This window comes from Bison bison, unplaced genomic scaffold, assembly GCF_000754665.1.
Source record: "Bison bison bison isolate TAMUID 2011002044 unplaced genomic scaffold, Bison_UMD1.0 scf7180017864135, whole genome shotgun sequence".
Taxonomy (NCBI): domain Eukaryota; kingdom Metazoa; phylum Chordata; class Mammalia; order Artiodactyla; family Bovidae; genus Bison; species Bison bison.
Genome location: NW_011494707.1, coordinates 6,362,327 through 6,377,454, shown reverse-complemented (window position 1 = coordinate 6,377,454; position 15,128 = coordinate 6,362,327). Strand labels below are relative to the sequence as shown.

The following is a 15,128-nucleotide window of genomic DNA, read 5'->3' as shown; positions in this document are numbered from 1 at the left end:
ACAGGGCACTGGGAGGAGGCCATTAGAGCGGATGACACTGAACAAGCACTTGCTGTGTGCTGAGCTCTCTGCGCATATACCGTGTGGCATCCCCATATCCACTTCATGATGCAGGGATTGTCACCCCGTTTTACAGACGGGCAAACTGAGGTGTAGGTTGGTTGTATAACTTGACTAAGGTCTTGCAGGTAGAATCAGGATTTGAACTCAGTCTGTCTGCCTTCAGATCCTGCGCCTCTGTGTTCCAGGTATGAAAGGCACAAGTCTAGAGTGGTGACTGGGGAGTCCAGTCTAGTGTAGATCAGGAGACTGAAGCATAGTGGACGTGAGGAATAGCTGGAAAGGGGAATACCTCTGAGGGAGGGGAGCAGAGATGGTGAGAGGTAATAGGGATTTGGAACTGAAGCAGAGGCCAAGTTGACAGGGGTTACAGCAGATAGTTTTCCATCTCAGAAATTTCGGTGAGGCATTTACAGAGACTGTGGGGTCAGAGGGCATGTACCAAATAATACATATAATCACTGTAATGGGCAGCGGGCCCGGGATGATTGCAAGGAGTGCTGAGTGTTATTGGTTTGATGGTGAATGAATTTATAGTAGAATTACCCCAGTTTTACTTTTCAAAGAGACAGGGATCCATTCTTGGTTACAGAGCTTTATCTAAACAGGTCAGGCATTTCTCTACAACTGAAGAAAAATATTCTCTTTAAGTCAGCATCTCTCTCTGTTTTTCCTTGTTTCTAGGTTTGGACACAGGTTGAATGTGTCAGATCTGTATAAACTAACAGACACGGTTGCAATCCGTGAACAAGGAAATGGCAGGCTGGTGTGTCTCTTACCCAGCAGTCAGGCCCGCCAGAGCCCCTTGGGATCTTCCCAGTCTCACGACGGCTCCTCAACAAACTGCAGCCCAATCATATTTGAAGAGTTAGAATATCACGAGCCTGTCTGCAGGCAGCACTGTCCCAACAAGGATTTCAGGTATGTTACCCATTTCCTTTGAGAAACAATCATTCTGTAAAAGGTCGTGGCACATCTGTTAGAGTTACCTTGGGAACATCTTAGACCACTGAGAAATGTCAGCTCTCTGTTTCTGTTCTCTTTTCCGCAGTGAACATGAATTCGATCCAGACTCTTACAAGATTCCTTTTGTGATTCTCTCTCTGAAGACGTTTGCGCCCCAGGTCCATAGTCTTCTGCAGACACACGAGGGCACCGTGCCTTTATTAAGGTGACTGTCAAAGCCATTGCAATGCCTTCGTTCTCCCCTTTCTAGAAAGTCTGCCCTCTGCCTGGGCCTCTCCCGATCACGCACTGTACCAGGCTTCAGCCTGGTGTTTTTAGCTACCACTTGTAGTCAAAGTGTATCTAACATGGGATTCATTCACTTAATATTTCAACAAGAACATTTCATGTTTGTGCTGAATTTTAGAAACATCAGCATGCCTGGGGCAGATTCTTCTCCACAGAGAAGAGCTGGTTGGAAGTGCTGTGCACAAGTACTGTGAGAGTGCACAGTCCCAAATAGTTGTAGATTTCAACATTTAAGGGAGAAAAGTATCCTTCATTAGTCTGTTTAACCACATCATGGGCCACGTGGTAAGCTTAAGAGAGGGGCCAACATGGTAGCAAGTTGCTGTAAAGTCACTGAACCAATATGTTCAGAGGAGCTTGAACTTGGAACCTGGTTACCTTACTTTTAACCCCGTCTGCCTGGTGGCTCAGAGGGTAAAGTGTCTGCCTGCAATGCAGGAGACCCGGGTTCGATCCCTGGGTTGGGAAGATCCCCTGGAGAAGGAAATGGCAACCCACTCCAGTATTCTTGCCTGGAGAATCCCATGGACAGAGGAGCCTGGTGGGCTACAGTCCACGGGGTTGCAAAGAGTCGGACACGACTGAGCGACTTCACTTTTGCTTTCGCTAGAAAACTTAATGGAATTTTTGGTACCATTTTTGGTACCAAAGAGAGACAGTGATCACTTCTCTAGGACTTCATTTGAACTTTCAAAGCCAGACCATGGGCATCTTAGCAGAAATTACTTATTAATGGATGTGTTAAGAGCAGCCGTCTGTTTGCCAGGTGCTCTGTTTTTTCATTATTTTAATTAACCTTTTCCCCTGCCCCACTTCAGTTTTCCAGATTGTTATGCTGCAGAGTTTGGCGAACTGGAAATAGTGCAGGAAAACCGAGGCGGGGGCGTCCCCTTGGAGCACCTCATCACCTGCGTGCCAGGTGTGAACATCGCCACCGCACAGAATGGCGTCAAAGTAGTTAAGTGGATTCACAACAAGCCCCCGCCTCCAAACACAGGTAAGTTTCAGGTATTTGGTCCTTTGAAGCCACGGTCTACTGCAGTACAGGCTGCTGGCCTTTCTCTCAAATAGCAGCAATGTTTGCCCCTCATAAAGCAGCATGGTTGTCTCCTTTGGTCTTTTAAAAACTCCAGAGTGCTGACGGTTTGGCAGAACTAGACTTTGGAAAGTACCAGCATAAATTATTTTTTAAAAAACTTTTTCTTAAACCCAGCTTCCACAGTTACAAATCTTCTCTAGTTATCTAACTTTGTAAAGCTTGTTTGGCTTGCCTTTTAAAAATCGTTTCAGATCTTTGAAGGAATTTTCTCTGAATATTTACCCCAGCAATTTATTCTAATCGATGCTTTTGACTTTGATCAATGCAAAAATAGATTTAACTCTTTAAGTGTCAGGGACCAGGACCTTTGATCTGGGAGATACATGAGATTCTGGGCTTCAGCGACCCCTGAGCTGCAGGTGTCTGATCCTGTTACCTGAGAACAGCACTGTTACCTTGGCCCCCAAAACTTCCTCCTCGTCAGCTCCCACCTTCCCCTGCCCCTTCCCTGTAGGAAGAAAGGTCAGGAAAACGAGGGAGCTTTTGTACTGGAGCCTCTCCCAGCCTTGCCCCTCAGGCGGACACCCTCCAGGTCCCCGTGTTGTGCTGTTTCCTTTCTCCGTTCTCCTGTGTCATTAGCCCACTAGTCCCTTATAAGGGCTTCCATCTGATTATTTATACTTTCGTAAATAAAATAATCAGTGTCTTAATTATATGAACATTCAAGATAAATTCGAAAACCTGTTTCTTAGTTTTATCTCATGCTAGTTCTGCATCATTGCTTTCCATGGTTATCTGGGCAACATTTGCAAGCTCCTCTCTGGGTTAATTAGGCTCTTGTGGGCTACCTGCATAACTACCATTTATAACTTTGTTTCTACAGAAAAGTATGTTAGTGAGGACATCACAAATGGTTCTTTGACATACAACCATTTAAGCTTTAAACTTCCTCTATATCTACTCTTCCCTTTTTTTTTTTTTAACTGAAACTAATTTATTTGGAATCCCGATTTTTTTCTCCGAAGCTAAATTTATTTTTAATTGAAGGAGAATTGCTTCACAGTGTTGTGTTGGCCTTCGCCATACTACTCTTCTCTCTTTTAAGTTCTCACTGCATTGAAGCATGCTTCACTTTGGCGACTTGACTTCCAGAAGCAGTGGGAAAGCATTCGCCAGTCTGTAAAGAAGTTGGGTTATCCTGTGGGTTGTATAGGACCTGAGTACAGCAGCGGGGCACTGACACGGCTGTTTGGTCTTGTGCATTTGTCATTATTGAGTTCACACAGGGAGCGCGAGGTTAGTTATTTCTCTTTCTGCTGCTGCAGTCATACTTTATGTCTTTTGCATGTTCCTGTTTTCTCTCCAAATATGTATTAGACCCTTGGCTTCTGCGTTCTAAAAGTCCTGTGGGTAACCCCCAGCTGATCCAGTTCAGTAGAGAAGTGATCGATCTATTGAAGAACCAACCATCCTGTGTCATACCGATTAGTAACTTCATCCCCTCTTACCACCATCATTTTGCAAAGCAGTGCCGGGTATCGGACTATGGCTATTCCAAGCTGATCGAATTGTTAGAAGCAGTGCCTCATGTGTTGCAGGTAAGGAGAGCTGAGAGTTCATTTGTTTAACAGTGGAAATGTCCCTCCGTGGCTTTGACTCTCTTTGCCAAAGAAACAGGGTAGCTGGTGACTTAATTCCTCAGAAGTCAGAGCAGAGGATCCCGTAAAAACTTCTTTGTACATGTGTGTGTCTTCTCAGTTGTTCAGAAAGCTGTGAGCTTCCAACTAAAAGGAACTCTTAAGTGCACTGAGGAGTACTTTCTTTCTCACCTCTGTAGACTGCCCTCCTTCCTCCCAGCACAGTCCTCTCTAACTCTTCCATAGGAACTGCTGTAACACGGGCTTCCTTTCTCATGAAGGAGTTCAAGACCAGTTACTGGACTGGAACCTGACAGTGCTTGCTAAGGAGTCTTTGCCTATTAACCTACAGTGTGATAATCGCTTCCCACTTGTAAACATGGCCGCAGAATTTGAGCTGTCTTTTAGAGACAAAATCAGTTGCCCAGGCTGATAACATGTGACTTCAGGAAAGAGTATGCAAGGGAAAAAAAGGGATCCCAGGCACGTGAGCAGTTGTTCATTCTGACAGCCACACTTCGTTTATCTACCTGTGTTTCGAAGTGCAGATATCATACAGAAGGATTTGTACCCTGAGGGCGGTAACAGGAGAGAGAGCACGAGCTATCAAAAAGAGAGTCAGGCTCTGCCAAGGTCTTAGGAGTGTAAATAACCCAAGCGTCTGGTTTGCAGATTCTTGGAATGGGCTCCAAACGTCTGCTGACCCTTACCCACAGAGCCCAGGTGAAGCGCTTTACTCAGGATCTACTGAAACTTCTCAAATCCCAAGCCAGCAAACAAGTCATTGTGAAAGAATTCGCACAGGCTTACCATTGGTGAGTTGAGAAAAAAATAAAAACAAATATTTTAAGACACTTGTTCTTCTGAATTTAAGAATAATAATCTAAGTTTTCCATTCAGCATTCTTTGGGAAAAACTTAAAAAGTGATTTTGGCAAGTACTGCTTCTCATTCTTCACCCATCTCCATGATTAAAACCTAGGTGTTTCTCAAAGGACTGGGATGTCACTGAATATGGTGTTTGTGAGTTGATTGATATCATATCAGAGATCCCAGACACCACCATCTGCTTGTCCCAACAAGATAGCGAAGCAATGATTTGTATCCCCAGAAGAGGTACGTGCCTTACCGTTGCTGGAAGGAGGTTGTCTGGCCCAGTGGTTACTGTGGCAGGGGGGGCACAGGGATGCGCTCACCCCCCGTTGTGGTTCCTGGAGATGCCATGGAAAGTGCAGCGTGAACTCTGCACCCCCAGCCGGTGGATCCTAGCTGCTTCAGAGTAGGGGAAGGCGCTTGTTGAGAAGAAAAGCAGGCTGTTTTTTCCGAATTCACTCTAAGGGAAAAGGGAAGCATAACCAGCACTTTTTAAAAATGTCTCCTTTAGCCTGTCTGTGGCTGCTTCTGCTGTAATTACCCACCTGAGTCAGCTGCCTGGCTGTTGCTTGTCTGATTTTTCACTCTTTTAAGATGTTTTCCTCTGCACACCTGAGAAGGAAAAAAGACACAAATGAATGTTTCATCTTTCACGTTTTGCTAGTTCCAGCTGAGGTCTGAAATGGAAACTAATAAAAATTAAATCTATGTACAGTCATGTTCTTCCACACATGTTGATCTGTGGAACATTCTAAAACTGTGCTCTTGAAGGACACTGAAGTCCATGAAGTCATAGTGTTTCAAAGCTAAAATGACTATGGTCAGTATTTCTAGAATCCTCATTTAAAATTTAACAGAAACATACATCTAAATGTTTCTCCCCTGTATTTTTGTTAAACTTTTGGTACCTGTTGCTGCTAGCAATTTTAACTGAAGAGCAGCTGAATAAACAAAGCACGTGAATATCCAGAAGTGCGATTTAATAAAATGATTTCTAGATTACAAAAGTACAGATATATGTGTGTGTGTCATGTTCATATATATGGAGTGGGTATGGGGAAGCGGAGGGGCTAGAGAGATTATTTCTAGCTTGTGAAATGAAATCACATAGGTGTGTATGTGTGCGTGTGTGTATCATGGCTTCCTGCTGTTCTGCCCTAGATCAAATTTGAAAGCCATTTGGAAAGAGAGAAGAGAGTGTTTTAGGTTGTGTTTGGAAGGCAAAGATGGTATCTCTTATAGTCTAGTGCATAGGACTAACTACACTAATGATGAGAATATAAATGGGTCAAAGATAATTGTGGTTTATGGGTTTTTTGCTTTGTTTTGTTTTTTAAGAACGTACTCAGGATGAAATAGAAAGGACAAAACAGTTCTCCAAAGATGTTGTGGATTTGCTGCGGCATCAACCCCATTTCCGGATGCCCTTTAATAAATTTATCCCCTCTTACCATCACCACTTTGGCCGGCAGTGCAAACTTGCATACTATGGTTTTACCAAACTACTTGAACTTTTTGAAGCCATACCTGATATTTTACAAGTAAGTGAAGAATTCTATTTTTCAGAACAATATGGGGAGAATAAAGGAAAATCTAGGCCTTTTTGCCTTGGAAGTGGGAGTTATAAAATAGGATGAAAATTTGCACAACTGAGCATGCACACTTGTTTTGGCTGTGACGTGCAGCGTGTGGGATCTTGGTTCCCCAGCCAGGGATCACACTCACATTCCCTGCTTGGAAAGTGTGGTGTCTTAACCTCTGGACTACTGAGGAAGTCCCTGCTAGCAACCATTTTTGACCTGCACAGTGCTTAAAAATGTTTTGTGAGTGATAAAACAGACATTACCTGTCTGCCTGTTTTTAAGTGTACAGTTCAGCAGTGTTAGATATCCTCATGTGCAACCAATTTCCAGAACTTTCTAACCTTGCAAAACTGAAACTGGACAGAAGTGCTTCTTAGTTCTTGATTGTATATATTTTCTTGCCAGTTTATCCCATGAACATTCTTTGTTTCCTCCTCCTGTGTTTTCCAAGGTATTGGAATGTGGAGAAGAGAAGATCCTCACTTTGACAGAGGTTGAACGATTCAAAGCTCTAGCTGCCCAGTTCGTTAAACTCCTTCGGTCCCAAAAAGATAACTGCCTTATGATGACAGATCTGCTTAAGGAATATGCTAAGACTTTTGGTTACACATTTCGTCTCCAGGACTACGATGTCAGTTCAGTTTCAGCTTTAACACAGAAACTCTGCCATGTCGTAAAGGTAACAGGATTATTTTCTTTCACAGAGTGAGGTTTGTGGTGGTATAATCCTCATTGGGATAGTTGCATATGATTTAGTGTTTCAGTATTTACACCTTGCGCTGCTTACTACTGTTGTGCAACACGTTCTGTGTCGTTAATACCTTATTGGGTCATAAGAGATGACTTGGGTTTGGCGGGTGAGATTTTGGGGATTGCCTTTGTGGGTCTATTAGCAGCCTCCCCAAAGTAACATCTGTGAACCGACGCAGTCCCCTGTTTATCCCAGGGTGTTTATTCTCAGATGTCTCGGTCCTGCTGACCTGAAGTTGGATCCTTCTACACAGATCTTTGTCTACAGAGTTTTGGGGAGACTGAAATTACAGCTCTCTTCTCCTTTCCAGGTTCTTTTTTTTTTTTAAGATCCATCTCCCTGATAGGCTTTTTTTTTTCTTTTTAATTTTTATTGGGAGTATAGTTTTGCTTTCCAATGTATGTTACTTGATGTTCTATAGCACTTCCTTCTGAACTTACGGAGTAGATTTAGGAGCAGTCTGGGGCTCAGAGTTGCCTTGGGTGCTGGTGAGGCTGAATTGGAGAGGGTGGCTGCCTCTTCCTCCCCGGCCTGCACTGCGTCAACCCTCCAGCCCTGGGCAGAGCAGCCGGATGGTTTGCAGGCTGCCCCTGTTACAGAACCAAGAAAACTCACTGCAGGGAGGAAGAAATGGAAGGAAAACGTGGGGAGTGGTGGCCGCCCCAGTCACGGCTGTGGGAGGAGTCTGTTTCTGTTCTGGGTAGTTAGAGAAGGAAGACCCTTCATGGGAGGCAGGGAGGCAGCAGCTGAGAACAGAAAGGACCCTGGAGGGGGGCATGGCCAAGGCCAAGGAGGAGGGGCGGCTGGCAGCACCTCTCCCAAGAGAGGGTGGGTGCGGCAGGACTCCCGCGAGCTTGGGGCCAGCCTGAGTGCAGGCAGGTTGACGTGCCGCCAGCCGAAGCAGTGGCGGCGTCAGGGTGGCATGAGACGGAAGCCACGTGGAGCGGGCTGAGCAGTGAGGAGGCACAAAATCAGCAGCAGGTAACTGGCAGCTTTTTGGCGTGTTTGCCTGTGAAGGAGAAGAGCGCGAGACCACGGTATTGAGAAAGCCAATGAGAACTCAGGGGCCGGTCTTCTTTCCAGTCTGGGAGGCTTGGCGTGTTTGAGAGCTGCCACGGAGGAGCTGCCTGAGAAAGACGGACTTAGGGGAGAAGGGGTGAGGGGGTGAGGGTCCCGAGGAGGCAGGAATTGTGGGTGTTGGCATTCCGTGGAGGGAGGCATAGGTCTGAGGTTAGTATTTTGACAGAAGGGAAGAGGGGTGGGGCAGCTGCAGATGTGGGTGAGTTTGGTGTGTGTCACCAGGCCAAGGAGGGAGTTCCCTTCTGAGAGCTGTTATCTGTTAACGTGCAAGGTGAGTGCAGCCGCTGAGAGAGGGAGAGAAGGTTCAAGGTGGGCTCTTGCCAGAGGGGCTCAACGAAAAGGCCTAGGGACAAAGGATTGTAGAGTACTGACAAGAATGTTAATGAGGCAATGGCCCATCAGTGCCAGGATGGATAAAAGAGCAAAGTGAAGCAAGGTGAGGGCTCCTGAACCAGGATGAAATAGGAGTCTGTGCTGGCAGAGCTGAAGAAGCGTCAGAGTGCAGCATTCACATTGCCTTCCTGTCTCCCACCCTGGTGTCGGCTCCAGCCTCCCTGCCTTTGGATGCAGGATGCCTGTGTGTGTGGTGGGCGGGGTGGTTGAATGAGTGATTCTGGAAGTGGGCAGTGATAAGGTCTCCAGTGTGGCCTGGGTTGGGGTCTGGAGTGGAACAGAGTAGAAGAGTATGTCTTTAGAGATGAGAACATGGAGAAACTGAAAGCCCTGGTATGAGACAGGCCCCCGAGTGTTCGTTTGCTCAGGATGATGGCAGTGGTGGTCTTCAGTGGACCGAAGACCCTAAGCCATGACCACCAACCATGATGAAGGAGGGCCAGCAGCTGGGGCGTTGGGCAGAGTAGTGAAGCAGCAGCTCCAGTGCCGCCCTGGCTGTACTCGGCGGTCTCCTGGGGACTTCTGAGGAATGCCGAGGCCTCTGTGATTCTTAGAGAATGAAGCCAGGTATGTTTTGAGCCTCGGCATAGTTGATAAGCTCACTAGGTGATTCCAGGGTGTACCCTAGGTCAGGAATCTTTAATAATGATCTGGGCAGATAATCTAAGAAGATGCCTCAGAGTCCCCTGGACTTGGGTCTGTTGATTGATTAAACCCCGGGTCTGCGGAGGCAATCTGCAGTTCTGAATCTGAATCCATAACCGCAGTAGTGGAGTCAGAGTCCACCCACCAGCCTCCTGTCCCATCTCCGGGTGGGCGTCGGCACCAGAGACCCACTGGTATTGGACTGGCTCGTTAAGTGCTGCCCCCATGTGCTGCCTCTGAGGGACCAGTGCCCCTGATCTTGACCATGGTGCTGGCTGGAAATCAGCTAAAGGGGAAAACAGCCAGCAGGGTGGGCAGTGGTTCACCTGCCCGTGCCTGAGCAGTGTGCGTCCTGGAGCTCTGCCTGTTTACACTCCAGGCATGACTCACGTCACAGACTCGCCCCTGACCAAGGCCTGCAGGTCTCAGTCACCAAATGCCTATTTCTTCACGTGCTGTTTGGTCCCCAAATGATAACCTATTTCTCTCTCACAAGGTTTCCCTCCCTCTGCAGTGAACCAGTTAAACCCTTTATCTCCTTGAGAATCTGAAAAAAAAAATTGTGAAGTAGACGTACAGTCAGACGTGACGGCACCAGCTGTGTTTTCATTCCTGATGGACTAGAGGAATGCTGCTTGCCTTTGGGCAGAGAAGGCCTTCTGTCACCTCCTGTGTCCGGTCCCTGGGACATACCCTTGGGCGCGAGTCGAGTGCAGAGCAGCTCTGTGGAGGGTCACTGCAGCCTCACCACCCCCTGCTCCCTGAGAACACCAACCCTTAGTCCATAACCTGTGCCAATGAACATCAGCGGGCTGGTCTCTTCCTGGAGGAGTGGTGGTGTCCACGGGTGTTTCTGATCAGCAGGGCAGGAGAGAAAAGTTCTGCAGTTGCTCCATAGTGTTGGTCTGGGGTCCCTGAGAACTTGCAGCAAACCCATTCACTGTACTTCAGTTTTGCAGAAAAACGGATCTACCTCTGATGGTCTCACTTGCCAGTGTGAAACTAGATGAACAGGGTGTGACTCAGGCCATCTCTTGAGTCCTGAGAGGGTGCATTCTTGTTTCCCCCAGGTTGCTGATATGGAATCTGGCAAACAGATTCAGCTGATCAACCGCAAGTCTCTGCGTGCTCTCACTGCCCAGCTGCTGGTGTTGTTGATGTCTTGGGAGGGAACCACCCACCTTTCTGTCGACGAGCTCAAGAGACACTATGAAAGCACACACAGCACTCCTCTCAACCCCTGTGAATATGGGTTCATGACCTTGACCGAACTTCTGAAGAGTCTGCCTTACTTAGTTGAGGTATGAATGGTAATGATTCTGGAACTACCGTAATGAAAGTCACTCTCTCGGGTATCTCTCGATCACAGAATGGTCCAGATTAGGCTGGTTGGTCGTTTTACAGATGAGCAGAGGCCTTGGCAGGGGCAGGCACCCTGCCCAAGCAAGTGACAAGCCGGGACGAGAGCCCCGGCCTCTGGCTCCTTGGACTGAGGTGCCTTTTTCTTCTGCTGGGCTGGATGCTGGTGCTGCCACCACTTTCTGAATTAGGTGGCTTATGTGATGGCTTCAAGTCACTTACCAGTCAGATGCAGGTCAGAAAGGAAGGTTGACTGGATGGTCACCAGGTGGTCACTTATTTCCTAGGAGAGATAAGTAAGATCCCAGTAAAAAGATCAAATTTACTCCAGATTTTTAAGAAGTTAAAACTTAGACCAATTAACACTAATTTTTTAGACTGAAGATCACTGAAATTTTACTACTGACAAAAGGCACCAGGGGGACTTCCCCGGCAGTCCAGTGGTTAGGGCTCTGAGCTTCCACTACAGGGGGTGTGGTCAGGAAAAGTATGATCCTTGCATGCCCCACCGTATGGCCAAAAAAAGCCCCCAAAACCCCAAAGCCGCCAGAACTAGATGGGTTAAGAACTGAGTTTCAGCTCACCTAAAGAATAAATAACTCCCACTTTTTAAAAACCTCTTCTAGGTCACCTGGAAAAAAAAAAAAAAGGAAGCACACCACTTCTGTTATGAACCTGAAGTAACTTTAATACCAGAAACCTAATGTAGTCCCCCCAAAGAAATTGATTCTAGCTAGGATATTAACTAAATCAGCAATGTAAGAAAATGATTGTTACCGTATAGCCACATGATTGATAATTAAATAATTTAAAAGCTGTCTCCTCGGGCAAACATTAATCAACTCCCTTGACCACTTTCTAGACCATACCTTGTCCTTGGTATTCTTCCTTGATGGGCCCGCTAGCCCAGTTGGGAGAGGACTTCCTCCCATTGTTGTTTGGTCATCCTCGCCTGCCTTCTGCAAGGTTTCTGTTAGGTCAGTTTAACAAGAACTCCGCCTGCTCTGGGTGTCCCTCTCCTCAGCCCCCATGGCTGTAAACCCACCTCTGGTGAGTTTTCCATCTGGAAAGGACACCTAGGTTTCCTGGGTGGTGCTCATGGTAAAGAATCAGCCTGCTCGTTCAGGAAGGGCAAGAGAGGTGGGTTCAATTCCTGGGTCAGGAAGATCCCTAGAGTAGGAAATGGCAACCCGCTCTTGCCTGCAGAATTCCGTGGACAGAGGAGCCTGGCGGGCCACGGTCCAAGGGGTCACAGAAGAGTTGGACACTGAGCACACCCATCAGAACAAGCATGAACTAGTACATGAACACTAGTTGTACAATATTTCAGGACAAAAGGCGTCCCGTGGCCAGCTAAGGCTAGGAAAGATCCCTTATCTCAGGGATCTCCAGGGAGGACATGTTAAAGGCTTATGTAAAGAGATTTATTTACTTTCTTGAGGACAGAAGAGTTTTGTGCTTTTGTTGTTGAAAGGACACTGAAGTCGTCGCCCGCGTCCCAGTGTCCCTGGGGAGATGAGGGTCGGTGGCCTCAGTCCCCACAGCTGCCACGCTGTTCACCTGCGGGCCAGCTCTCCTCTTCACTGCCTCCTTTCACTGAGTTTACCGGTTTCCTTGCTTTCTGACACACCATTTCTTCAGACGTCTACTGCCGGAGACCTGCAGACAGAATTAGAGTTGCTCAAGGCTGTAGTCCTCTCTTGGAGGACGTCCTTGAATCCCTGGCTTATGACCCGTTTTCAAATTTCACTTGGCGTCTGTCTTCACTCTCAGAGACCCACTCTCCCAGGAGGCAGGACCTTTCACTCTGGAAGTTTCTAATACTGCTGTTTTCTCCTGGACCAGGTTTTTACTAATGACAAGACAGAGGAGTGTGTGAAGCTAACAAGTCTGTATTTGTTTGCCAAGAACGTTCGGTCTTTGCTTCATACTTACCACTACCAGCAGCTTTTCCTTCATGAATTTTCCATGGCCTATAGCAAGTATGTGGGAGAAACACTGCAGCCCAAGACATATGGCTTCAGTAGTGTGGAGGAGCTGTTGGGAGCCATCCCGCAGGTAGGCGTTTTCTGAGTTTCTTGAAGGGTAGCCTCTGTTGGACAGAATGAAAAGGCAGGCATTTTGAACCAGTCCTTTCAAAACATACATACTGTTGGCCAAAAAAGAAAAAGAATGATTTTAGCGTTTCTTCTTCATTCTGCAAACCTTTGCTACATTCATCAGAGGAGGACCAGGCATGGGGATCCCAGAGCAGAGTCCTCAGGACGTGCAGAAGCTGATTAACCACGTGATGAAGAGGGGCGGGGCGGGCACTGTGAGCAGGCGCAGGGCAGTCAGAAGTGGGGGGTGGGGAATGGGTGCCTCACCACTCGGTTCCGGGGGCGGGGACTCTGTGGGGAGAGCAGAGGAGCCTAGGGGTGCTGTCCGTGGAGGAGTGGAGAGAACCAGGAGAGGAAGGAGCCTGGCATTTGAAGTGGGAAAGGACACGAGGCTGGGACAGCTGGAGAGCCGAGGTGAGGGGCTTGGTGACAGCAGCGTGTGAGGGGAGTGCTGGGAGCCCCGGGCCACTGCTGCTCCTTTCTTGGCAGAGGCGGCGGCAGCACGATTAGGTAGGGGTCTTTGTTTTAGGTTTAGTGAGCTTTAGCTTGAGAGGCATGAGGGAGCCATTCATTCTTTTTAAGGTGAACATAGTGTCTGGAAAAGCTGGTGAGAGCTCCCACATGAGAACTAACTTCATTTATATACCAGAGCTGGTATTTGGGAGGTGATGTCTTTAAGAACCTTAAGGAGTGAAACCAAGTCTCATGATTTCTAAGACTACACAGCTTTTTATAAAGGGCGTGTGTCTCCATCCTCTGTTGTTTTAAAACAAAGTGTCGAAAAATTTTCTGTGGCATTGATTTACTTTTAAATCCTAGTATGTTTAAGTATGTTACCAGACGTATAATTTTAGGGTTTATTTCTCCTCCTTTTCCACTTCATAACCAGTAATATGTCTTGTGTGCAGGTGGTCTGGATAAAAGGACATGGTCATAAGAGAATTGTAGTGTTAAAAAATGACATGAAAAGTAAGTACACCCCATCCCTGCCCCCCTTCACAAGCCCCAGGTCTGTCACCTGCTCCCCCTCTGACGGGTGTTTTCTGTCCTCCAGGTCGCATGAATTCACTCGGTCCTTCCCCTGCCAGTCACGAGACCCAGCCCTCAGCTCCCGAGCGCATCCTGGAGGTGCCCGAGTCTCCCCCGGCCTCGGAGCTCAGACTCGGAGTGGGTGGCGACGGTGAGAGAGGGAAAACCAAGGCTGGTGACGTTGCCAGGACACGGCTTGGGGTGGAGTCAGAGTGGGTCAGGGGAAAGGACGACAGCAGGGTCATCTTCATTCTTTAAAGGGAGGTGTTGGTACATTTTCCAAAGGAGTCTGGCGTTTGGTTAATAACAGAGAAAAAACTGGTCTGCATTTGATGGTTGACCAGTTAAGGTTCTTGAAGGGTGTTGGTAGCCCCTGTTACAACAGTATGGCAGCCCTGTTCAGATGTTAAAGAAAAGCGGTTCTGACACTTGTTAAAATACTTGAAGACAGTTGCAGTGGGATCAACTCTGCTGCCCTCTGAAAGGGAGATGGAGCTTAGCTCTGCAGGCAAGGAGCAGAGCCAGGGCGTCAGTGACTGAAAACTCTTCAAGAGAAGATGTCTGGCTCGGGGGATTCCGGCCGACCTGAGAGGGTTCTTAGACCTCAAAGGTTGGGGGTGGGGTGGGATGATGAGCTTGATGAGATATCGGGGGTGAGGGGATTCCTCTAAACTGACTTCCCATGGTTCTTGCCAAGAGTGGCCAGGGCAAGGGCACTGAAAGCTGTGGTCAAGGGCTGGCGGGGAAGGGGGCTGTGGAGCCCGACCCCTGACTGAAGGTGTGTCGGGGAGTCTTGATTGCAGGACTTCCCTGGGAAAGAGTTGACAGGAATGCACTGGTGCAACTGAAGAGCGCCGGCAAGGCACCCCGACTTCATGTGGCCCTCTCCGTGTACAAGACGGGGAGCAGCTCACCTGACTTCTGCGCCCATTGCCATTTTATCTTAGGGCAAGTCGTTTTAAGTAGTTACAGGCGCTGCTGTGCTGTGTTGATTGGGTGATCGGCTCTGCAGCATTTTACAGGTCTACAAAGCACCTGGATGTAGCTCGTCCTCTCAGGCCGTCAGCACAGCCTTCAGCAGTCACCTCCATCCTAATGAACTGAAATTCCAGAAGCAATAGCTTACCTGAGAGCACGCAGCGAGGCAGCGACAGAACTGGGACCCGAGCCCTCTAATCCTGACATGTGCTCCCTTCAAGGATTTGCTATGGGTTTTTAAATTGTCCTTTGCTGTTCATAACACAAATCGGGCGATCCTGGCAGCAGCATTTTCACTTACTAGAGAGAGGACTCAGACCTTTCTGTTAGTGGGTTGTTTTTTTTTTCC

The 15,128-nt window shown here is 47.6% G+C and overlaps 1 protein-coding gene across 2 annotated transcripts in view; it reads left to right on the top strand.

Annotated features, from left to right (window-relative positions):
• The window catches only part of KIAA0430 (KIAA0430 ortholog), a 39,853-nt gene that overhangs the window by 19,798 nt on the left and 4,927 nt on the right, over positions 1-15,128 (top strand). For both annotated transcript variants that reach the window (XM_010839890.1, XM_010839889.1), the window contains exons 14-25: positions 745-981; positions 1,112-1,231; positions 2,133-2,311; positions 3,731-3,951; positions 4,663-4,805; positions 4,972-5,105; positions 6,201-6,403; positions 6,897-7,124; positions 10,385-10,615; positions 12,519-12,731; positions 13,681-13,741; positions 13,827-13,952. In XM_010839890.1, coding sequence (XP_010838192.1) covers positions 745-981; positions 1,112-1,231; positions 2,133-2,311; positions 3,731-3,951; positions 4,663-4,805; positions 4,972-5,105; positions 6,201-6,403; positions 6,897-7,124; positions 10,385-10,615; positions 12,519-12,731; positions 13,681-13,741; positions 13,827-13,952 — 2,096 coding nt within the window. The remainder of the gene's footprint in view (positions 1-744; positions 982-1,111; positions 1,232-2,132; positions 2,312-3,730; positions 3,952-4,662; positions 4,806-4,971; positions 5,106-6,200; positions 6,404-6,896; positions 7,125-10,384; positions 10,616-12,518; positions 12,732-13,680; positions 13,742-13,826; positions 13,953-15,128) is intronic.